The 25,921-nt window shown below is 42.6% G+C and overlaps 1 protein-coding gene across 10 annotated transcripts in view; it reads right to left on the minus strand.

Annotated features, from left to right (window-relative positions):
* The window catches only part of hspg2 (heparan sulfate proteoglycan 2), a 193,513-nt gene that overhangs the window by 38,980 nt on the left and 128,612 nt on the right, over nt 1-25,921 (minus strand). For 6 of the 10 annotated variants that reach the window (XM_031794506.1, XM_031794504.1, XM_031794510.1 and 3 more), the window contains exons 36-52: nt 18,344-18,613; nt 18,210-18,236; nt 17,237-17,320; nt 15,583-15,675; nt 15,315-15,404; nt 14,903-15,133; nt 14,546-14,659; nt 14,219-14,346; nt 11,428-11,514; nt 11,123-11,181; nt 10,751-10,918; nt 9,055-9,165; nt 8,718-8,818; nt 8,299-8,479; nt 4,342-4,401; nt 656-778; nt 244-435 (exon numbers count right to left, since the gene is read on the minus strand). In XM_031794506.1, the coding sequence (XP_031650366.1) occupies nt 244-435; nt 656-778; nt 4,342-4,401; nt 8,299-8,479; nt 8,718-8,818; nt 9,055-9,165; nt 10,751-10,918; nt 11,123-11,181; nt 11,428-11,514; nt 14,219-14,346; nt 14,546-14,659; nt 14,903-15,133; nt 15,315-15,404; nt 15,583-15,675; nt 17,237-17,320; nt 18,210-18,236; nt 18,344-18,613 (2,119 nt within the window). The remainder of the gene's footprint in view (nt 1-243; nt 436-655; nt 779-4,341; nt 4,402-8,298; nt 8,480-8,717; nt 8,819-9,054; nt 9,166-10,750; nt 10,919-11,122; nt 11,182-11,427; nt 11,515-14,218; nt 14,347-14,545; nt 14,660-14,902; nt 15,134-15,314; nt 15,405-15,582; nt 15,676-17,236; nt 17,321-18,209; nt 18,237-18,343; nt 18,614-25,921) is intronic. The other 4 variants (XM_031794512.1, XM_031794514.1, XM_031794508.1 and 1 more) reach the window with 3 other exon arrangements.

A 25,921-nucleotide genomic window follows, 5' to 3' on the forward strand; every position in this document is an offset into this window, starting at 1 on the left:
AAGGTGCCTCCAACCTCCTGTGGTTTAAAATCATATTTTAAGAATATCAATTGAAGAAGTAATTACTTTGTGGATGTGGTAACTAGTGACGAACAACAATATTGGGCATATTCACAGTTGAGATAAGTACACACAACTCAGACCTCAGAGCATCCATAAATCCTTCATCGATCTCAATAGAAGACTTGCGCAACAACTTGAGTAAAGCGTGTAGATCTCAAGTAAGAATACCACCCCATGAACCTGTGACATTGGCCTGCTGTTGATGTTGAGACCCACTGTGTACGTAGAGGACAGCCCGTGCTGTGTGTTCTCCATGGGTGTTGAGGGCCTTGCAGACGTACTCCCCCTCATCCCCCCTCTCCACAGCAGGGATGGTTAGTACTCCTCCATGGACCACAGCATTGGGGCTCATTCTGTTACCAGGACCTCCACCTAGAAACACATAAGATTACCCCCCCCCCCTTTTTGTCAGTTATGACATTATACAGTGTGAATGTATACTTCTATAAACAGCTATTCAAATACAAGATTATAACAGGGTGTTATACATGCGAATGAATGTGTTCCTAATTGACTTAGCCAGCAATTGACTAAACTAATTGACTGGCTTAGTTTATGCTGTAGGTGTACCGCTAGCTACAGCCTTCCTTACCGAACCACTCGATGGCAGGGGTAGGGTTGCCAGTCACAGTACAGCGGAACTCAGCGCGGCCTCCTTGCTGGATGGTCAGGACAGGTGGAGTGGCGGTAGCCACTGGCTCGGCCCCTTCGGCAGCTACAATAAGTCAGAGAACAGTTAGACAGACCCCAAAGTATGGGGCGTTTGTGTTCACAAAGGGCAGGGGCTTTTCTGCAGAAAGGGGCTTTAACATTTTGCGGGTATTAATGGCTAACAGACACAGGAGGTTGGTGGCACCTTAATTGGGGAGGACGGGCTCGTAGCAAAGGCTGGAGCGGAATAGGTGGAATGGTATCAAATACATCAAAAGCATGGTTTCCATGTGTTTGATGCCATTCCATTTACTCCTACCAGACCAGTACTTTACAGAATCAAGAGACATCAGTTTAGTGTACATGTTGGCTGTAGATCAGCAGGGCTGGGTCCTGACTCACTCAAGTCAAGACTGTGTCTATGTGTCAATGTTAATGAGGGAGGGCAGAGAGAGGGTGGCGGGACAGGGCTGGTTACGTGGCCTACGCCTAGAAATGACCCCTTGGCAGCCAGGGCCCTCTGTGCAGCCGACACAGATGAGAGGTGGCAGGTTTGCATTGGCAGGGCACATGGCTCTCTGGGCACAGCTCTCTGTGCCAGCTTGGCTGGCCGCTGATCCCCAGCCACATTGAATCCCATCTGATCCCAGGGCGACAGAGCAAAATAAAGCCCCTTTCAGCGTCCAGGGTGGACTATCAGGCTATCTAAGCTCCGAGATAAGCCCTGGTCTGGGTCTGGGACTCACTGACCTGAGAGAGACTGACTATATTTCATCATCTTTGTTTTCTGAGAGGCTGGGCACTGACTAGTACCCTTTCTCAAATTGATCTAATGATTTAGCTTGTCTAAATATTGTCTGAACTGTGTGAAATTAGTAATGTAGAATAGAGAACTTCAGTAAGTAGGTGGTGAGGTTACAACAGGCCATTAAGTATACAGTATACCTTATTGAAACATTCACTGTGATGGACGGTTGAAGGATGATATCTGTCGAGGGGGAGGTGAGTATGATGAGAGGAATGGCAGATAGTTCTCCCCCTGGGCTCCAGAGAGCTAACAGCCATGATCGTGATGTGGTGTATGAGGCACAGCATGATGTTTGAAGCACACAATGACAGCTATTCCAGACCAGTGTGTGTCCCTGTGTGGGACTGTCAAGCAGAATGCAGATGGAGAAAGTGTGGGTGGTGTCTCCTCTGTGTTGAGTGCTGATTGGAAGAGAACAAGCTAACTACTCAAGTCTAGATAGAATAATAAGACAGAATGTCATATTTAGTATGTAATTTTCTCTCTAAATACATCAGATACTTGAGGTTATAACATAAAGATGGAGATCTGATCTCGGTCAGATGACTGTACTAAAATGTGCATTAGTTGTTGTCGTACACTAGTGTGGTGTTAAAAAAGTGAGTGTGAATGTTTTGTGCAGATGGAAAACCGGAGAGGACCTGAGATGAAGTGCATGAGGGACTTAATGGGTGAAAAGTAAAGTTGGTAAATGGACTCAACATTCGAGAGGAGCTTCCCACATGAATGAGCATGCACCTGCACCTGCACCAGTGGACCCATACCATAAGTAGCCAGACGAGCCAGGCAAGACCTAGTAATGCTCATGTACAATCTATTCTGTATTATCATAACTAAAGTCTATATGGTGTCAAGAGTATTATGAACATATACAGTTGAAGTCGGAAGTTTACATACACCTTAGCTAAATACATTTAAACTCAGTTTTTCACAATTCCTGACATTTAATCCTAGTAAAAATGCCCTGTTTTAGGACAATTGGGATTACCACTTTATTTTAAGAATTTGAAATGTCAGAATAATAGTAGAGAGAATGATTTATTTCAGCTTTTATTTCTTTCATCACATTCCCAGTGGGTCTGAAGTTTACATACACTCAATTAGTATTTGGTAGCATTGCCTTTAAATTGTTTAATTTGGGTCAAACGTTTCGGGTAGCCTTCCACAAGCTTTCCACAATAAGTTGGGTGAATTTTGGCCCGTTCCTCCTGACAGAGCTGGTGTAACTGAGTCAGGTTTGTAGGCCTCCTTGCTCGCACACGCTTTTTCAGTTCTGCCCACATATTTTCTACAGGATTGAGGTCAGTGTTTTATGATGGCCACTCCAATACCTTGACTTTGTTGTCCTTAAGCCATTCCAACTTTGGAAGTATGCTCATTGTCCATTTGGAAGACCCATTGACTGATGTCTTGAGATGTTGCTTCAATATATCCACATCATTTTCCGTCCTCATGATGCCATCTATTTCGTGAAGTGCACCAGTCCCTCCTGCAGCAAAGCACCCCCACAACAGGACGTTGCCACCCGCATGCTTCATGGTTGGGATGGTGTTCTTCGGCTTGCAAGCCTCCCCCTTTTCCTCCAAACATAACAATGGTCATTATGGCCAAACTATATTTCTTTCATCAGACCAGAGGAGATTTCTCCAAAAAGTATGATCTTTGTCCCCATGTGCAGTTGCAAACTGTAGTCTGGCTTTTTTATGGCGGTTTTGGAGCAGTGGCTTCTTTCTTGCTGAGCGGCCTTTCAGGTTATGTCGATATAGGACTTGTTTTACTGTGGATATAGATACTTTTGTACCTGTTTCCTCCAGCATCTTCACAAGGTCCTATGCTGTTGTTCTGGGATTGATTTGCACTTTTCGCACCAAAGTACGTTCATCTCTAGGAGATGCATCTCCTTCCTGAGTGCTATGACTGCTGCATGGTAAATACTTGCGTACTATTGTTTGTACAGATGAACGTGGTACCTTCAGGAGTTTGTAAATTGCTCCCAAGGATGAAGCAGACTTGTGGAGATCTACAATTTTCTTTCTGAGGTCTTGGCTGATTTCTTTTGATTTTCCCATGATGTCAAGCAAAGAGGCACTGAGTTTGAAGGTAGGCCTTGAAATACATCCACGGGTACACCTCCAATTGACTCAAATGATGTAAATTAGCCTATCAGAGGCTTCTAAAGCCATGACATAATTTTCTGGAATTTTCCAAACTGTTTAAAGGCACAGTCAACTTCGTGTATGTAAACTTCTGACCCACTGGAATTTTGATACAGTGAATTATACGTGAAATATTCTGTCTGTAAACAATTGTTGGAAAAATGACTTGTGTCATGCACAAAGTAGATGTCCTAACCGACTTGCCAAGAAATTTGTGGGGTGGTTGAAAAATTTGTTTTAATGACTCCAACCTAAGTGTATGTAAACTTCCGACTTCAACTGTATTATCATGATACTGTATGTATGTTATCAAGAGAATTGTCTATTCATATACTGTATGTTTGAGGAGACAAAATGCAGAGCAAGCAATAAGAATTGCATCTTGACATTTGAATGAATACCTCTGCAGATGCATTCTAACCTATAGTACGTTGATAGTTCAGTTAACCATATAACCATATAACCGTATAACCCTATAACCTTATGTGAAGTGTGAACTGGTATGTAATACCTATGGTTGATTGTACATGGGCATTACCAGACCACCACATCCATGCTGAAGGCAAAGGTAGATGAATGCATGCGTGACAGAGAGAGGGAGGAGCCCTCCAGGGATGAGGTGGAGGTGTGGTGGAGAGGTGTGGCCATGCCATGCCCACTTACGCTTTCTATGTCCTTCAAACATTTCATAGGCTGTGTAAAACGTCGGAGTCTGTGAGGCCTCTGGAAATGGGGAAAGGAGGAAGGAAGGACAGGACAGGACAGGCAAACTGACAGGTGAGTCTCCATGGCAATGATGGAACACTGGCATTGGAATCATCATCCAATGTACCTCCCACTGAGTCTGTGGCTCAATCAGTACTTAGAATGCTGTGGTCCATCCAAGTACTGCCTGGTGTTTCTTATGCCAGCGATTTTCCAAAATGCACAAGACTCAACAATACAACAGCGGAATGATCGGCAAGGAACATAACATAACTTGAACGCAATAGGCGCCACCTTTCCCATCACGTATTCAAAGTATTCACATCGTTTATCCAATTCAGATCAGGAAATATAATTGGGCTATTTAGAACACTAGCCCATGTCTTCAAAGAGCTCTGTCAATTTTCTGGGATTTAGAGACACGTGATATTGAGGTCCTCTGATCCAGACATTACATCCCATGCAGGCTAAAAGAGTGTCTTTTTTATGATGGTCATAGATGGTGCTATTGCATTCATAGTTTTATATTCACAGTCATCACATACTTACCCTTGGATACAATGTTAGTAATTGTGTGATTTCTGGGATATGGTTCTGTGGATACTGGTTAAGATTAAGGGCATATCACCTTGGAGATTGTGTCATTGTGTTTATACAACATACAGTGCTGTGTTTAAATATCTTCTCTTCTGTATAAAATGTGTTACTGATATGAACTCTGGTCATTTGCTGGTGTAACAGTGAATGTGTCTACTCAGCGAGAGAACCTTTGGATTTAAAGTCAACTAGTTCTACTTCACAAACATGCACAGAACACAATGAGACAAGAACACAACAATGAAAATGGTATGGTCGGACTGAGTACAAACAAGCACAAAGAGAACTGAGAGCCACATACAGAGCATGCAGGTTAGTAGTTATACAAACTAGTTGTAAAAACTTTACTTCCACTGATTGAACCATACATTTTTTTTTGAACAGTTCTCAAGAATGGTTCTCTTTAATATTTTCAACCATATACAGCTTGTGGTTTAAACAATGGTGGGTTGGCTTATCCTTGACAAGAAGGCCATAGTGAAGAAGGGTCTGATAGTCATTAATGCCATTACATCAACACCTTACAAATGAGTTGATTTACAATACATCCAAAAGAAATGATGTACGAAGGTCTGGTGCCTTGTACCCTGAGGGAGGTAATATCTTCTGTTCCATTGAAATCTCACTCCACATGATTCTGTCATATCTTTGGTCTCTATCACTACTTTAATCAAATTGATCTTTTTCACAAACATTTTCACAGTTAAGATAAATAAAATACAGTGTGATATTTGTCAGTTAGGTATTTAAAAAAAATCTAATCAGTACATAGTATAGTGTAAAGTGCAATCTCTTTGAAACAGCACCTTTGAATATCTAGATGATTTAAATACAGTGTAAAACAATAGTTATAAAAGTTTAAATGAAAAGTTCAAACTAAAATAACATAGTAGCATGATGAGGCATCTCAAACGGTCTGTGGATTGCGCATTCTGTCTTTATCGGCCCACTAGCGAGATATGAATTGGCATATTTCAGCCAACGAATCGTTTTTCTCTTAATAAGATACAGTATATCAACAACAACAAAATATATTAAAAACATGTTTGATGACAAACATTTAAAACATAAAAATGCAAAGACAAAATATTGAAAATTATTATAAAATTTGATCTGTTTTGAAAATAAATGTAAACCATGCTTTTATCATGTAAGTACATGGATGAGTACTGCCTGTTCTCTCAAATCAATTACTAGCCAAGAAACAAACTAATATATCGCTATATAAATCTAAGTATGTAGTCATTTATTTAGCCTTGATCAAATTTGATATATTATGTTTGGATAACATTTAGGTTTAAAAAAGTTCATCAATTAAAAAAACATTATTTGCCCTTGATTTTAAAAATATTAAAATGTTGAACTGCAATAAAATTTGATACAACACGTGTGACATACGCAAGGTGATTTATGAAAGCCTTGAAATCAAACTAGTCTCAATGATCTTTCACATTTCAAGTCAAATCTTCAACACATTTCCTTTGAGTCTAATTAACACTTACTGGATAGTACGATGCAAAACAAGACGCCTTACTTACAATTGGCAATGCAATGCCTTGGACCCTCTTACTACTCCCATCCAGATAACAGACAATAAAAGCAGCCATAGATAGATATACTACTAACCTAAAGTTTAAAGTTCAACCACAGGTATCTTCTGCTACAAGGCTGATAGCACCATTGTCAACATTAACATTCATCAAAACAATCAGGAAAGAAACAAAGGATCTGTTTTTTTTACAGAGTGGGATTGCTTCTGTTCCTATGGGATCCTCACGTCACCCTCGAGAGGGGGTTGAGATTGGGATTGTGATTGGGTAAGTAGACTCAGTACAGTCCTTTTCACTATACTGTAAGTACATTTATGCCTCGTGGTGATAGGCTGAAGTCCTTTTTGAATGTTGGTACCTCCCAGTCAGAGACTAAGCACCCATCTTGTCATCCATGTACCTCATCAACCACTACAGCTCAAGGAGAAACCACCACCAGTCCCAGCCAGGGTTACAGACTTCAGGAAAGATACCAAATAAAAGATACCAAATAACCAACACCCTGCTAGTAAGGAAATAGGCAGAAACTAGTGTAGAAGTGATTGAAAAGTTACCAGACCACCACCAACCACCACCACCACTGATTACATGAACCCACAGTGAAGACAGCAACAGCTAGAGATCACAGATGGTAACAGAGACCCAATCAAAGGATTGGTCAGTCATCACTGAGTATTAAACCAAGAAGTAACTAGAAAATAAATCAAATATATGCCACTGGGCAAGACAACCTTCTTTGATAAATCCATTGGGAGTGGTGACAGTGCATAGTAACTAAAACTACTTGAAACTCTTGAGTGGGCGTTATCTTTGGGCTTTGGTAGCATTGAGGACTACTGTGTGCTATGATTTCTTGGACAAACCATACACATATTTTACAATTATGGCCCTTTTAATTATTTTTCATAATAAAATAATTATAATATCCACAAGCTGTACATTGCCGCTGGATCCATAAAGATTTTACACAGAGTAAGACGGACAAATCATTGTTAGAAAGACAGAGACACCAACATCAGAAACAGGGAAACGAGTAGCGTAGGGTGTTGAAGGTGTTGGGTTCTGAGAATAGGAAATACACTGATTAACGTCACTGATGGAGTGCTGAGGTTTAGAGGGTCTACACCAGAAGTGTAGTGTCCTCCTATAAGGGTTATAGGAGGAAGGCATATAGTGTGTGCAATTAAGCTTGGAATGTGTTGAGTGCAGGGAAGCGATTACATGTGTCAGGCATTAATAAGGGGAGAGAGCCATGGATTAGTGATGGAGGGGGGTTGAGGTCAGGTCAGGTCACCTTAAGGGAGAAATAAAATGTTATGCCCGTAGCACTAGTGTCCTGCCTAGCAGTAAAGAACGATGTTTGTACAGATGGGTAGGAGGAGACTCAGCCTATGAGGAAGGGTTAAATATCAGTGCTTGTGTGAAAATGTTTTTGTCTAATGCAGCTGTATTGATCCTCCGGGCAGAATAAACATCAGAATAAAGAATTAGAACCTAACACGGGTTTGACATGAGAGAGGTTGTCTGAATTTAGAAAAGTGGAGCTTGGGAGTCAGAGTGACAGGGGTTATGCTGTTTGCCAGAAGCTAGGGTGCGAACAGATAAACACATTTAACGCAGTGCATTATATATGGGGACGGATGCAAAGCCAAAGCAAGCAGGGGCATGCACCATTCAAGGAAGGGCTGAGGAGAGGAATAGAGCTTGTAGGGTGGTGTAAAGAGGCTAATGGCTAACAGTATGATGGCATCTGTCTGGGATCACAAACCTGGCACGTAGAGGATGGCAGTGCCCTCGTCCATGGCAAACATGTTAGAGCCTGTACACACGTAGATGCCAGCGTCCTCAGGCTGGACATTCTGGATTGTCAGGATGCCGTTGAAGTCCATGGCTCTGTTGGGCAGCTTGCCATTACCCCGCCGGGTCCACACCAGGGTGTAGGCTGGAGACTGGGAGGGGAGGGGACAGATGGGTACAAGATGTGAAGTAAACACAAGTAAGAGAGAAAGCAATGCAACAGAGGGGCCAATAAAAGGGGGACAATTGTATAATAATATGTTAATAATATGGTTTTCTACCATTTTCTCTCATGGCCAAATGTATTAAGCACAATGCCAACCAGCCAAGATATATCCAAATAAATAGAATTGATTGTGTTAATGTCTCCATGTTGGAAGCCAGTTTTACCTTGCTCTTGGCTGTGCAGATGAAGCTGACTGTTGCTCCAACTGTGACGCTATGCGCTTTGGGCTCCTCAATGGTCACTTCAATGGGTTTGGATGAGACAGCTGGAGACAGAAACCATTCAGTAAACATTTAAAAGCCCCAAAAATGTATTACTTACTGTATCTCAGCTTTGACCAAATTTAGCTGGAGCCAGAACTTTAAAAAAAAAGCTTCTAAGTTCAAGCCAGTTTAACTACTCAACAACTGACTAAGATCACTGAAAAAATATTCACAAAATTATTAGAAATTCTATATGTTTGTGCATTCAGTAACTGTTTTATGATGTAACAAGTAGTACTTGTGACGATGATCTCAGCGCGGCTCCTGTTGGTGTTGCGTTGGTCTCTGCAGGTACAGACATAGATGCCTGCGTCACTGGGTTGAACACTGGGGATATGCAGCTCCTCTCCTGAAAGAACAGGTAGGAATATACAGTTGAAGTCGGAAGTTTACATACACTTATGTTGGAGTCATTAAAACTTGTTTTAAAAGTATCTATATCCAGAGTAAAACAAGTCCTATATCGACATAACCTGAAAGGCCGCTCAGCAACGAAGAAGCCACTGCTCCAAAACCGCCATAAAAAAATCCAGACTACGGTTTGCATCTGCACATTGGGACAAAGATCGTACTTTTTGGAGAAATGTCCTCTGGTCTGATGAAACAAAAATACAACTGTTTGGCCATAATGAACATCAATATGTTTGGAGGAAAAAGGGGGATGCTTGCAAGCTGAAGCATCATGTTGTGAGGGTGCCTTGCTGCAGGAGGGACTGGTGCACTTCACAAAATAGATGGCATCATGAGGACGGAAAATGATGTGGATATATTGAAGCAACATCTCAAGACATCAGTCAGGAAGTTACAGCTTGGTCGCAAATGGGTCGTCCAAATGGACAATGACACCAAGCATACTTCCAAACTTGTGGCAAAATGGCTTAAGGACAACAAAGTCAAGGTATTAGAGTGGCCATCACAAAGCCCTGACCTCAATCCTATAGACAATTTGTGGGCAGAACTGAAAAAGCGTGTGCGAGCAAGGAGGCCTACAAACCTGTTTCAGTTACACCAGCTCTGTCAGGAGGAACGGGCCAAAATTCACCCAACTTATTGTGGGAAGCTTGTGGAAGGCTACCCGAAACGTTTGACCCAAGTTAAACAATTTAAAGGCAATGCTACCAAATACTAATTGAGTGTATGTAAACTTCATGTCACGACTTCCGCCAAAGTCGGTCACTCTCCTTGTTCGGGCGGTGTTCGGCAGTCGACGTCACCGACCATCTAGCCATCACTGATCCATTTTTCATTTTCCATTGGTTTTGTCTGGTCTTCCTTCACACCTGGTTCCAATCCCATCAATTACATGTTGTGTATTTAACCCTCATGTCCTTGTCGGAGATTGTTTGATTGTGTGTGATGTGCAAGTTATGCGTTGGTGTGCGACGGGTTTTGTACCCACTTTTGTTATTTTGTATATTTAGGTTTTTGGAGTTTTGTCAGCACTTATTAAACGACTCCGTTTATACCAAGTTCGTTCTCCTGCTCCTGACTTCCCTGCTACCAACACGCATCCTTTACACTTCTGACCCACTGGGAATGTGATGAAAGAAATAAAAGCTGAAATCAATCATTCTCTCTACTATTATTCTGACATTTCACATTCTTAAAATTAAGTGGTAATCCTAACTGACCTAAAACAGGGCATTTTTACTAGGATTAAATGTCAGGAATTGTGAAAAACTGAGTTTAAATGTATTTGGCTAAGGTGTATGTAAACTTTGACTTCAACTGCAGAATAACTTTACATTAACATGGGGAATGGACTCAATAGGCTCTCTACTAAAGTTAGTACTGGATGTTTCACCAGTATAAGGTATTTACTGAGAAGTGTATACTGTAGGTACAACTATATAACACTACATCAGTGTATGTAGTGCTCTTATACTAGGCTATGTCTCACACCCCACTACCCAGACCTGATCTATATACTTTACCTTGTCCGCGTCTGTCGGCGCTGTTGGTGACGGGCTTTCCATCCTCCCTGGACCAGTAGTAGTAGTGGGGTGGAGAGCCGGTCACCTGGCACCGCAGGGTCACAGGGCTGCCCTGGGCCACCAACACCCTCTCAGGGTACACCTTCACCACCAGAGAGGCTGCCACTGCTGTGTCAGAGGTTAAGGGTCAAATGTTAGTTGGCAAGGATCACAGAGAGCCACTCTTACTGTTACAGTAGAGTATTTTATTTTGTTTATTATTTTACCAGGTAGTCCCATTGGGTCCAAAATACCTTTTTCCCAAGGGAGACCTGACCAAGTATGGGGAAAAGACATTTCTGTGCAGCTCTTTTGCTGACTGCATTCACTTACTGTTGAATGGACGACACTTAATCCTGTCCTGTGGATTTCCAACATATCCAGGTGCACAGCTGTGAAAAAACAAAATTATAACGAGTCAATGTGACGACAGAATGACAGACAGTGGTGGAATGCCACAGAGAGAACATTGAAAAGTTAGTCCCAATAGAGCAGCCTGGTACTAGCTCTGTCTCTACTGTATGGCCAACTCCTATGATCACTTAGCATGACAATGACCACAGGAGTCAACAGGACAGCACAAACAGATCTGGGACAAGGCTAGAATAGACAGGTAAAGTAGAGTTGAATCAGCTTACCGTTCACAGTACTGGCCAGTGTATCCAGGCTGGCAGGCAGTGCACTGATAACCACCGTTACCCAGGCTTTCACAGGTAGGGGAGAATCTGGAACATACACAGAGAAGAAAGATGAAGTACAGAATACTTAATTCAGCATTATAAACTGGGTGGTTCGAGCCCTGAATGCTGATTGGCTGACAGCTGTGGTATATCAGACCGTATAGCACTGGTATGACAAAACATTTATTTCTAATTGTGTTGGTAAACAGTTTATAATAGCTATAAGGCACATCAAGGTTTTGTCGTATATGGCCAATATACAGTGCCTTGCGAAAGTATTCGGCCCCCTTGAACTTTGCGACCTTTTGCCACATTTCAGGCTTCAAACATAAAGATATAAAACTGTATTTTTTTGTGAAGAATCAACAATAAGTGGGACACAATCATGAAGTGGAACGACATTTATTGGATATTTAAAACTTTTTTAACAAATCAAAAACTGAAAAATTGGGCGTGCAAAATTATTCAGCCCCCTTAAGTTAATACTTTGTAGCGCCACCTTTTGCTGCGATTACAGCTGTAAGTCGCTTGGGGTATGTCTCTATCAGTTTTGCACATCGAGAGACTGACATTTTTTGCCATTCCTCCTTGCAAAACAGCTCGAGCTCAGTGATGTTGGATGGAGAGCATTTGTGAACAGCAGTTTTCAGTTCTTTCCACAGATTCTCGATTGGATTCAGGTCTGGACTTTGACTTGGCCATTCTAACACCTGGATATGTTTATTTTTTAACCATTCCATTGTAGATTTTGCTTTATGTTTTGGATCATTGTCTTGTTGGAAGACAAATCTCCGTCCCAGTCTCAGGTCTTTTGCAGACTCCATCAGGTTTTCTTCCAGAATGGTCCTGTATTTGGCTCCATCCATCTTCCCATCAATTTGAACCATCTTCCCTGTCCCTGCTGAAGAAAAGCAGGCCCAAACCATGATGCTGCCACCACCATGTTTGACAGTGGGAATGGTGTGTTCAGGGTGATGAGCTGTGTTGCTTTTACGCCAAACATAACGTTTTGCATTGTTGCCAAAAAGTTCAATTTTGGTTTCATCTGACCAGAGCACCTTCTTCCACATGTTTGGTGTGTCTCCCAGGTGGCGTGTGGCAAACTTTAAACAACACTTTTTATGGATATCTTTAAGAAATGGCTTTGTTCTTGCCACTCTTCCATAAAGGCCAGATTGGTGCAATATACGACTGATTGTTGTCCTATGGACAGAGTCTCCCACCTCAGCTGTAGATCTCTGCAGTTCATCCAGGGTGATCATGGGGCTCTTGGCTGCATCTCTGATCAGTCTTCTCCTTGTATGAGCTGAAAGTTTAGAGGGACGGCCAGGTCTCAGTAGATTTGCAGTGGTCTGATACTCCTTCCATTTCAATATTATCGCTTGCACAGTGCTCCTTGGGATGTTTAAAGCTTGGGAAATCTTTTTGTATCCAAATCCGGCTTTAAACTTCTTCACAACAGTATCTCGGACCTGCCTGGTGTGTTCCTTGTTCTTCATGATGCTCTCTGCGCTTTTAACGGACCTCTGAGACTATCACAGTGCAGGTGCATTTATACGGAGACTTGATTACAAACAGGTGGATTGTATTTATCATCATTAGTCATTTAGGTCAACATTGGATCATTCAGAGATCCTCACTGAACTTCTGGAGAGAGTTTGCTGCACTGAAAGTAAAGGGGCTGAATAATTTTGCACGCCCAATTTTTCTGTTTTTGATTTGTTAAAAAAGTTTGAAATATCCAATAAATGTCGTTCCACTTCATGATTGTGTCCCACTTATTGTTGATTCAGTTCACTGGTCACGATGGCAACACCCATCCGTAGCACGCGCTCCAGCAGGTGTATCTCACTGATCATCCCTAAAGCCAACACCTCATTTGGACCGCCTTTCGTTCCAGTTCTCTGCTGCCTGTGACTGGAACGAATTGCAAAAATCCCTGAAGTTGGAGACTTTTATCTCCCTCACCAACTTCAAACATCTGCTATCTGAGCAGCTAACCGATCGCTGCAGCTGTACATAGTCTATCGGTAAATAGTCCACCCATTTTTACCTACCTCATCCCCATACTGTTTTTATTATTTACTTTTCTGCTATTTTGCACACCAATATCTCTACCTGTACATGACCATCTGATCATTTATGTTAATCTGCAAAATTGTAATTATTCGCCTACCTCCTCATGCCTTTTGCACACAATGTATATAGACTCCCCTTCTTTTTTCCTACTGTGTTATTGACTTGTTAATTGTTTACTCCATGTGTAACTCTGTGTTGTCTGTTCACACTGCTATGCTTTATCTTGGCCAGGTCTCAGTTGCAAAAAAAAGTAGCTTACCTGGTTAAATAAAGATGAAAATACTGTATTTTATACCATCTATTGCACCTTGCCTGTGCCGGTCGGCCATCGCACATCCATATATTTATATGTACATATTCTCATTCACCCCTTTAGATTTGTGTGTATTAGGTAGTTGTTGGGAAATTGTTAGCTTACTTGTTAGATATTACTGCACTGTTGGAACTAGAAGCACAAGCATTTTGCTACACTTGTATTAACATCTGCTAACCTTGTGTATGTGACCAATACAATTTGATTTGATTTAAAAGATATGAGAGGTAAGAGATATGAATGAGACCATTTAAAATGCAACACAAGATAAAAGTCATTGCGAGTGTTAGTGTGTGCGTTTATGCGCACGTCTATGTGTGTAACAGCCCTTTGTTGTAATGTACATAGCCTACTCACTGGTTGTCAGGGTCTGTGTGGGGGCAGGCACAGGGCTGGCAGTCCTCTGGGGTTCCAGCGGTGGGGTCCCCAAAGAAGCCCGGGGCACACTGCTCACACATTCCTCCCTGGGTGTTGTGGAGGCAGCTCTGGGGGTGGGGGAGAGCAGACACTCAGATGTTATTCAATGTACTGATTTCAAAACAACCGCTATCTTCTACAAGGCCTCTAAAAAGACGTCTCAACGAGACTAACCTAGATAGACTAACCTAGATAAAGGAAGGTTAAATCCAAAAAGTGAGACATTTCTGAAAACAACTGCCTAAAGAGATTCTCCGGGCTGCATACCGTGCAGATGCCAGTCTCTGAGTGGCAGGAGTCAGAGTGCCCGTTGCACTCACACAGCTCACAGTGGCCCAGGTACAGGCCACCTCCGGTTCTGGTGTAGCCAGGAGCACAGTCCTGGGGGAGAGGAGGTACAACTTTCATCACACAACATCACATGGACTTGACACGCTAAGGGTGGGTTTCCGGACATAGAGCCTGGTCCTCCTTAAACATGCTTTCTCCGGGTGTAAAAAATAAGTCTGTTGAGTGTTTAAATGTACATAACCATAAGATTTAAGAGGGTAATTTGTCAATATTGCCACCTGTGGCAGAGTGAGAGAGAGAGAGAGAGAGAGAGAGAGAGAGAGCTCCTCTTACCTGACAGGAGAGTCCCTGGTAGGCAGTCGGGCAGCTGCACTGCTCCACCTCTAGAGCCTGAGCCAGGCCGCTGTAGTTGGGCACGGCCACCTCCATGCTGACCTCGGAGATGCTGGAGGACCTCATCTCTGTGTAGTAGGAGGCCCGCACCAGGATGTCATCCAGGTCAGCCAGCACCATCATCAGGTGCTCCCGAGTGGCAGGCATGCCGTCTGGACGACGCCAGTTCTCCTACAGGAGAAAGAGAGCAGAGTTAGGTTAATACTATGCTATTACTAGGATGCTAGGGTGACCTGTGTCAATGAGGAATGGATGGTAAAGGTCGCAATCAAATTGCCGTTTGGGGAAAACAAAGTTCTATTGAATTGAAATCATAAAATGTAGGTAATCTGTACTACTGTAGAACACTGACCTCTCTGAAGAGAACCTCAAACTGGCGGGACTCTCTTGTCCCCTGTCCCCTCTGCCATGGCTGACGAGCCACCAGCGTGATGTCATTTCCCTGTGGGCATCAATGAAAAGGAGAACCAATCAATGACAGGTGAATGGATGCAACCACAATACATGGAAGTGATTTCAGTTGATAACTTATGGGATGGAGTGTGCTACTGTATGTATGGATGCAGCAATAGAACATGAAAGTGAATGAAGTTGGTAACTTTGCTGCATAAGCTACTTACAATAATCTGAATGTCAGGGTCCTCGATGGCTGTTCCTCTCTGTCCTGCTACGTAAGAGATGGTGTACTTCAGCTTACCGCCGTAGGAGCTCACCTATAACATGGGTAAAGGTAAAGAAATGAGGTTGCATACTAAATCTAACTTTGTTGATGAGCCTTTGAGCGTCAAACAAATATGACTATAGGCCTCTAACATTATAATGTTTCAGGAAGAGGCAAAAGAGTGAATCTATGATTATGTCTATTACAAAAGAGATTTCATATCCTAATCAGTCTTTCTATTTATTTTAGGCATGAATTGTTCCCAATACAAAATGAGTCATGCCTGACCTCCCACCCCTTAGAGAAGTGATTATGAATCATTATACAACAGGTGGGTCTAATCCTGAATGCTGATTGGTTAAAACTGCATTCCAGCCGGTGTCTATTCCACAAGTTACCACCGGCTAAATCTATGATGTTAAAATGCCTATTTACTCTGTTCCATCTGACTGCGCAATCCACTGTCTCATCAGCCCAGCCAAGCAATTTATAATCTTGATCTGCACTATAAAAAGCATCTAGACATTATCTCACATTTCTTTTAGACTAACATTTAGTTTTCAACAGCGGAGATTTGTTTAAACCTTGCTGTCTGTCTCTCCGACATTTTGCAATATTGTTTCAATATTCAAATTTGATCTCCAGCTGTCCCATAGTAATGAACGTGTTGGGAGTCAGGACGAGACAGACAGGCAGGCAGCGTTTCTCAGCCAGTCTAAATCATGAATCAGCTGGCATCATTTTTATGGATATATACAAAGAAATGTCAATTTAAAAAAGGTCAAACAAAATTAAGTGCAACTAGTTTGCAGTCTTTCCAGCTTCAGTTTGAAGTGATTGTGTTAGCTGTGTTGTTGGCTAGCTCCTCTGAACAACAGTGTCCTGATGAGTGAGCACATTATCTATGCCAGGAGAAATTGCTCCTCATTAGCTCATTGTTATGGATGTATCCAAATAAATGTCACTAGAAAACAGCTTAAAACAAATGTGGCTATTTTGCTGTTATTCTGGCTGCACTTTTTGAGGTGACTGTAAGTTAGCTGTAGTTGGCTAGCTAGCAAGCAAGGGATAAGAAAGTTGCCAGTCAGTATGGCAATGGAACATTTTGAACGAACGGCTGTGTCACATTCATAGATACAGAACGACTCGGTCTCGTCTCTAGCAACCAAACCGATAGAACGAATGACCAGCCGGCTTGCATAGCAACCCTAGATTTTTGTCAGGACTATATCTTGTGGAATAATGAAATTATATGAATAAATTCATCAAAATAACGTTCGTAATGAAAACATGTGAATCATTATTTGAATATGTTGGTAACCCAGTGTTTGGAAGATATATTGGCATGGTTTGCCATCCCTCGATTTCATCTTGGGCCTAACAACACCCGTGCCAATATATCTTCCAAACACCGGCTTGTCGGGCATTATCACTTAAATAAACAGGAGCTCCAAACTCTACAGGGTTGTCAGGTGATGCCGTCATTCCCTTCCCCTGCTCTGTTAGTTGAGGTGGAGGGGTGGGGTGGTTCTGTCTGTGGCCATGGAGTTAACAGGAGGGCAAAAACCCAGGCAGGGTGCAGGAGGGCTGGGTCTGGCTCGTACTGTTGTTACCTTATCCCCTTTGAACTGATCTGGAAGCTGCCAGTAGAGGGTGTCATCTGGGTGCAAGCTGAAACGTTTGTAGACCAAAGCATACTGGGGCAGAGCAGGAAGGAGAGGCATGAGAGAGCAAGCCAGAGACAGAGATCAAAAGATAAGCAAGGAGAGAGACAGAGGCATCGCAAGCAGGCAAGCATGACAGAGTAGAGTAGAGCCAACTTTTAGAGAAAGGGTTTACATTTTGGACCTCTACTACTTAACTACTACTTGGTGACAAAGTGAGACTCACACCATGCATTGACTAGCAACTATAACAACAGATTCCTGTGTGTGTAATGGGAATATCATAGCTTGTTAAGGTGACTGTGTGACGGGTGTATTTGTTTAGACCCTTGTACAGTAGAATTATAATTACAGATCCAGTCTGTACTACTCTTTACGTGCACAATTACAGAGTATGACTTTAACAGCAATTAGTGGGTTCTCAGTGCTTTCCAGAGGAAAATGCCACCCTGGTTAGCCATGGAATATATGCACAAACTGCTCTTTTCAGACCAATCTTCCCTTTCTTGTTCTTTGAAATAGACTCTAACACTTTGCCAATACTATGGTGAACTGTACAGGATAACCCTGTGAAATATGAGTTCTTATGATTCATGAATCGATAACTTGATCAGTTGTTGATTTACCTTTACCTGGCTACAGTATGTTATCGCATGGAAGGTGGCAGTTTCCTCTGTGTGTGCCAAGGGCAGGGACATGCGTTCAGTCAGTCAGACAGTCAGTCTATCAGTCAGTCAGTCAGTCTGCTAGTCAGTTAGTCAGTCGATCATCACACAGTCACTCAGTCAGCCATTTGCCTATCCATCAGGCAGCCAGTTAGCCGACCGGCAAGCCAGTCAGTCAGTCAGCCTGTCACTGTCATGTCTACCAGGCTGGAGACCCCAGCAGGCCTGGGGCCACTATGAGCACTAGGAGGACCCACTATGTTCTTCGTCCCACGCCGTTTAGTCTGTCAACAGGACCAGGCCCAAAGAGAGAGTAAATCAGTCAGCAACGACCACAATAACACATATGGATGAGCTAAATAAGTATGTTTGAGGGTTATTTTAGATGTACCTGGAGTTGAGGGGAGGGGCCGGGGGAGGCTGGCTGAGGCCTAGTAGGCCGTACCAGGGAGGAAATACCAGAGGGGGAGGAAGAGGGAGAGAAGGGCTTCATGGGGGTATGAGACCCAGCATGATAGGAGTGGCTGGGGATCTTCCTCTCAGAGGAAGACGAGGAAGAGGAGGAGGAGGGAGGGAAGGGGGGAGAGACTGCCGGAGAGCCTTTGTTGCCAAAGTTGGAGATAATTTCCCAGATCTCATCATCCAGCTTCTTCACTTGTTCCTGGGGGAGAGGATGGGGGGGGGGGGGGGGGGGGCTCAGCGGGGTTCCAAAACAAGACCTCTCATCATGCAAGGTAAGAGACACACCAAGCACTGGGATCTTGGGGTGTTGGTAAGAGACACACTAAGCATTGGTTGTCTTGGGGTGTAGGTAAGGAGACATGCTGTCCTACGCATATCCAGGGCTACACCGCCGTGGTGTGTACACAACTTCACTCATTGGGGCCATTCAACTTTCTAGTTTCTATAATCCTAAAACATACAAAATCATCCACGTGTCTGCCATTAGACACAACATGGCTCTCTTCTCTTCACATTTCAGATAGTCTCACATGTTCATTCAGGTCTGTATGCAATACACACATGCCTTTTTACTACATGCATCTGGTACATTTACTGTCAATGTGCTGCAGTTGCATTCATGCTTATATCAACCATGCTACCGTAAATGTTCAGTCGCTTATCTAAGGATGTTGGGATTATCTTTTGGTAATGTCATGGAAAATCCCAAAATGCAATCCATATTAGGGGAAGGAGGTCACACTGTGTGAGGAAGATGGTTGGTTTCTATTGTTGTCAGTAGATGTGCTGTATGGACATAACAGTGTGTGGCTAGACTACAGTAGGAATACCTGGCTAGCTCTTTTGGACCGGGAGGTGCCGTTACCCTTCAAAGACTTCATTAAGACCCAAATGGCCGCATCCTTCCTCAGTTGCTCCACTGTCCAGGGAGATACTCTCTAGTTTTGTGAAAAAAGCAAGGCTCCTATGATCACTTTCTACTTTCCCATGGAGGAGCCAGTGAACACTTTAGAACTAGAACTAATGGAAGGCTTATAGAATTGAACTACTGTTTATGGTCACAGTAATGAATCAAAGATGGATGTCTGCAAAGCTCCTTATGACTCATTCTGCAGTACAGTTAAGTACTGTACATCTGAGTCATCCACTATGTGAATGGTCTATTAAACAGAGTGCCTTTTAAGTAAGCAATTTTGTGTAGCGTGTAACCTACCATATTCTATCCACATGCTGACAATAATGTCTATACATCCCATCACACTGTAAGTTTGTTCATTTACAGTACCAAGACCAAGAATGGACCGTTTGGTGAGTCACATCCGGTGGAATATTCTAGTGGATTTGTCTGTGGGGCTTTAAAGCAGGCGCACTGAGAATCAGACTGAGACCTTTTTGACAGGTGAACCATTGAAATGTTATTGGGATGTGTTAAACAGCCACTTTGTACACATGAAGAAGTAACTATTACAAAAGAGAGACTTACAGTGCCTTGCGAAAGTATTCGGCCCCCTTGAACTTTGCGACCTTTTGCCACATTTCAGGCATCAAACATAAAGATATAAATCTGTATTTTTTTGTGAAGAATCAACAACAAGTGGGACACAATCATGAAGTGGAATGACATTTATTGGATATTTCAAACTTTTTTAACAAATCAAAAACTGAAAAATTGGGCGTGCAAAATTATTCAGCCCCCTTAAGTTAATACTTTGTAGCGCCACCTTTTGCTGCGATTACAGCTGTAAGTCGCTTGGGGTATGTCTCTATCAGTTTCGCACATCGAGAGACTGACATTTTTTGCCATTCCTCCTTGCAAAACAGCTCGAGCTCAGTGAGGTTGGATGGAGAGCATTTGTGAACAGCAGTTTTCAGTTCTTTCCACAGATTCTCGATTGGATTCAGGTCTGGACTTTGACTTGGCCATTCTAACACCTGGATATGTTTATTTTTGAACCATTCCATTGTAGATTTTGCTTTATGTTTTGGATCATTGTCTTGTTGGAAGACAAATCTCCGTCCCAGTCTCAGGTCTTTTGCAGACTCCATCAGGTTTTCTTCCAGAATGGTCCTGTATTTGGCTCCATCCATCTTCCCATCAATTTTAACCATCTTCCCTGTCCCTGCTGAAGAAAAGCAGGCCCAAACCATGATGCTGCCACCACCATGTTTGACAGTGGGGATGGTGTGTTCAGGGTGATGAGCTGTGTTGCTTTTACGCCAAACATAACGTGTTGCATTGTTGCCAAAAAGTTCAATTTTGGTTTCATCTGACCAGAGCACCTTCTTCCACATGTTTGGTGTGTCTCCCAGGTGGCTTGTGGCAAACTTTAAACGACACTTTTTATGGATATCTTTAAGAAATGGCTTTCTTCTTGCCACTCTTCCAGAAAGGCCAGATTTGTGCAATATACGACTGATTGTTGTCCTATGGACAGAGTCTCCTACCTCAGCTGTAGATCTCTGCAGTTCATCCAGAGTGATCATGGGCCTCTTGGCTGCATCTCTGATCAGTCTTCTCCTTGTATGAGCTGAAAGTTTAGAGGGACGGCCAGGTCTTGGTAGATTTGCAGTGGTCTGATACTCCTTCCATTTCAATATTATCGCTTGCACAGTGCTCCTTGGGATGTTTAAAGCTTGGGAAATATTTTTGTATCCAAATCCATATTTTTGTATCCAAATCCGGCTTTAAACTTCTTCACAACAGTATCTCGGACCTGCCTGGTGTGTTCCTTGTTCTTCATGATGCTCTCTGCGCTTTTAACGGACCTCTGAGACTATCACAGTGCAGGTGCATTTATACGGAGACTTGATTACACACAGGTGGATTGTATTTATCATCATTAGTCATTTAGGTCAACATTGGATCATTCAGAGATCCTCAATGAACTTCTGGAGAGAGTTTGCTGCACTGACAGTAAAGGGGCTGAATAATTTTGCACGCCCAATTTTTCAGTTTTTGATTTGTTAAAAAAGTTTGAAATATCCAATAAATGTCGTTCCACTTCATGATTGTGTCCCACTTGTTGTTGATTCTTCACAAAAAAATACAGTTTTATATCTTTATGTTTGAAGCCTGAAATGTGGCAAAAGGTCGCAAATTTCAAGGGGGCTGAATACTTTCGCAAGGCACTGTATTTAATACGATTATTTAGTTCCATTCAAGACATATCCATCATTTGAACTACTTCAGTAGCATCTTTAGGTCATTCCAGTTTAAACTGTTTAAACTAACCTCATATCAGAATACATAGTGTGCAGAAAACCGATTGTTGACACCCATATGCAATTATTATAAGCATTTCAGTCATGATTTTGGGATGAGATGTTCGACAAGCAGGTGTCCACATACTTTTGGTCATGTAGTTTGTATATATATATATAGGTGTGTCCAAACTTTAGAGTCAAAAGTTTGGACACACCTACTCATTCAAGGGTTTTTATTTATTTTTACTACTTTCTACATTGCAGAATAATAGTGAAGACGTCAAAACTATGAAATAACACATATGGATTTACGTAGTAACCAAAAAAAGTTTTAAACAAATCAGATTCTTCAAAGTAGCCACCCTTTGCTTGATGACAGCTTTGCACAACCTTTGGTATTCTCTCAACCAGCTTCACCTGTAATCATTTCCCAACGGTCTTGAAAGAGTTCCCACATATGCTGAGCACTAGTTGGCTGCTGTTCCTTTTTCCTGGGTTGAGGTCGGGTGATTGTGGAGGCCAGGTCATCTGACACAGCACTCCAACACTATCCATCTTGGTCATATATCCCCTACAGAACCTGAAGGTTTGCTGGGCAATTGCCCTGTTGAAAAACAAAAGATAGTCCCACTAAGCGCAAACCGGATGGGATGGCGTATCGCTGCAGAATGCTGTGGTAGCCATGCTTGTTAAGAGTGCATTGAATTCTAAATATATCACCGACAGTGTCATCAGCAAAGCACACCTACACCATCACACTTCCTCCTCTTTGATTCACGGTTGGAACCAGACATGTGGAGATAATCCGTTCGCCTACTCTGCATCTCACAAAGACACAGTGGTTGGATTTCCAACAGTCTAATGTCCATTGCTCATGTTTCTTGGTGTCCTTTGGTGTCTCCTTTGAACAGTTGATGTTGAGATGTTTCTTATACTTGAACTGTGTAAAGCATTTATTTGGGCTGCAATTTCTGAAGCTGGTAACTCTAATGAACTTCTCCTCTGTAGCAAATGTAACTCTGGGTCTTCCTTTCCTGTGGCGGTCCTAATGAGAGCCAGTTTCATCATAGCGCTTGATGGTTTTGATTTGATGGTTCTTGAAATGTTCCGCATTGACTGACCTTCATGTCTTGAAGTAATGATGGACTGTCGTTTCTCTTTGCTTATTTGAGCTGTTCTTGGCATAATATGGACTTGGTCTTTTACCAAATAGGCCTATCTTCTGCATACCACCCTTACCTTTCCACAAGACAACTGATTGGCTCAAATGCCAATCAGAAGGAAATAAAATCCACAAATGAACATTTAACAAGGCACACCTGTTAAATGAAATGCATTCCAGGGCTCTACCTCATGAAGGTGGTTAAGAGAATGCCAAGAGTTTGCAAAGCTGTCGTCAAGGCAAAGGGTGGCTACTTTGAATAATCTCAAATACAACATATATTTTGTTTAACACTTTTTTGGTTACTACATGATTCCATATGTGTTATTTCATAGTTTTGATGTCTTCACTATTATTCTACAATGTAGATTATGTAAAAACCCTTGAATGAGTAGGTGTGTCTGGTAGTGTAACTTTTGACTGGTACTGTATATAAATATCTATTTTAATTTATATAAACTCAGCAAAAAAAGAAACGTCCCTTTTTCAGGACCCTGTCTTTCAAAGATAATTCATAAAAATCCTAATAACTTCACAGATCTTTACAGTAAAGTATTTAAACACGGTTACCCATGCTTGTTCAATTAACCATAAACAATTAATGAAGATGCACCTGTGGAACGGTCGTTAAGACACTAACAGCTTACAGATGATAGGCAATTAAGGTCACAGTTATGAAAACGTAGGACACTAAAGAGGCCTTTCTACTGAATGAAAAACACCAAAAGATAGATGCCCAGGGTCCCTGCTCATCTGTGTGAACGTGCCTTAGGTATACTGCAAGGAGGCATGAGTACTGCAGATGTGGCCAGGGCAATAAATTGCAATGTCTGTACTGTGAGACACCTAAGCACTGCAGGGAGACAGAACGGACAGCTGATCGTCCTCACAGTGGCAGACCACGTGTAACAACACCTGCACAGGATTGGTACATCCGAACATCACACCTGTGGGACAGGTACAGGCTGGCAACAACAACTGCCCGAGTTAAACCAGGAACGGACAATCCTTCCATCAGTGCTAGGTCAGTCTGCAATAGGCTGAGAGAGGCTGGGCTGAGAGGCCTGAGGCTGGGCTTGTAGGCCTGTTGTAAGGCAGGTCCTCACCAGACATCACCGGCAACAACATCGCCTATGGGCACAAACCCACCGTCGCTGGACCAGACAGGACTGGCACTGATGAGGCACAGTTTTGTCTCACCAGGGGTGATGGTTGGATTCGCGTTTATCGTCGAAGGAATGAGCATTACACAGAGGCCTGTACTCTGGAGCGGGATTGATTTAGAGTTGGAGGGTCCGTCATGGTCTGGGGCAGTGTGTCCCAGAACCATCGGACTGAGCTTGTTATCATTGCAGGCAATCTCAACGCTGTGCGTTACAGGGAAGACATCCTCCTCCTTCATGTGGTACTCTTCCTGCAGGCTCATCCTAACATGACCCTCCACCATGACAATGCCACGAGCCATACTACTTGTTCTGTGCATGATTTCCTGCAAGACAGGAATGTCAGTGTTCTGCCATGGGCAGCGAAGAGCCCGGATCTCCCCAGAAATGTCCGGGAACTTGCAGGTGCCTTGGTGGAAGAGTGGGGTAACATCATGGTGCAGTCCATGAGGAGGAGATGCATTGCAGTACTTCATGCAGCTGGTGGCCACACCAGATACAGACTGTTGCTTTTGATTTTGACACCCCCCCCCTTTGTTCAGGGACACATTATTCCATTTCTGTAATTCACATGTCTGTGGAACTAGTTCAGTTTATGTCTCAGTTGTTGAATCTTGTTATGTTAATGCAAATATTTACACGTTAAGTTTTCTGAAAATAAACGCAGTTGATAGTGAGAGGACATTTATTTTTTTGCTGAGTTTATATATACAGATGAAGTCTGAAGTTTACATACACTTGGGTTGGAATCATTAAAACACGTTTTTAAACAACTCCACAAATTTCTTGTTAACAAACTATAGTTCTGGCAAGTCAGTTAGGACATCTACTTTATGCACGACACAAGTCATTTTTCCAACAATTGTTTAAAGACAGATTATTTCACTGTATCACAATTCCAGTGGGTCAGAAGTTTACATACACGAATTTGACTGTGCCTTTAAACAGCTTGGAAAATTCCAGAAAATTATTACCCTGTGAAGATGCTGGAGGAAACAGGTTCAAAAGTATCTATATCCACAGTAAAACAAGTCATATATCGACAAAACCTGAAAGGCTGCTCAGCAAGGAAGAAGCCACTGCTCCAAACCACCACAAAAATGCCAGACTACGGTTTGCAACTGCACATTGGGACAAAGATTGTACTTTTTGGAGAAATGTTCTCTGGTCTGATGAAACAAAAATAGAACTGTTTGGCCATAATGACCATCGTAATGTTTGGAGGAAAAAGGGGGATGCTTGCAAGGCGAAGAACACCATCCCAACCGTGAAGCACGGGGGTGGCAGGATCATGTTGTGGGGGTGCTTTGCTGCAGGAGGCACTTCACAAAATAGACGGCAGGAAAATTTTGTGGATATATTGAAGCAACATCTCAAGACATCAGTCAGGAAGTTAAAGCTTGGTAGCAAATGGGTCTTCCAAATGGACAATGACACCAAGCATACTTCCATAGTGGTGGCAAAATGGCTTAAGGACAACAAAGTCAAGGTATTGGAGTGGCCATCACAAAGCCCTGACCTCAATCCTATAGAAAATGTGTGCGCAGAACTGAAAAAGTGTGTGCGAGCAAGGAGGCCTACAAACCTGTTTCAGTTACACCAGCTCTGTCAGGAGGAACGGGCCAAAATTCACCCAACTTATTGTGGGAAGCTTGTGGAAGGCTACCCGAAACGTTTGACCCAAATGAAACTATTTAAAGGCAATGCTAACAAATACTAATTGAGAGTATGTAAACATTTATTTTTTAAACTTACATTTTTACCCCCTTTTCTCCCCAATTACACGGTATCCAATTGTTGTTAGTAATTACTATCTTGTCTCATTGTTACAACTCCCTTACAGGCTTGGGAGTGACAAAGGTCGAAAGCCATGCGTCCTCGAAACACAACCCAACCAAGCCGCACTGCTTCTTAACACAGCGCGCCTCCAACCCAGAAGCCAGCTGCACCAATGTGTCGGAGGAAACACCGTGCACCT

Source organism: Oncorhynchus kisutch, linkage group LG17 (genome assembly GCF_002021735.2).
Source record: "Oncorhynchus kisutch isolate 150728-3 linkage group LG17, Okis_V2, whole genome shotgun sequence".
Taxonomy (NCBI): Eukaryota; Metazoa; Chordata; class Actinopteri; order Salmoniformes; family Salmonidae; genus Oncorhynchus; species Oncorhynchus kisutch.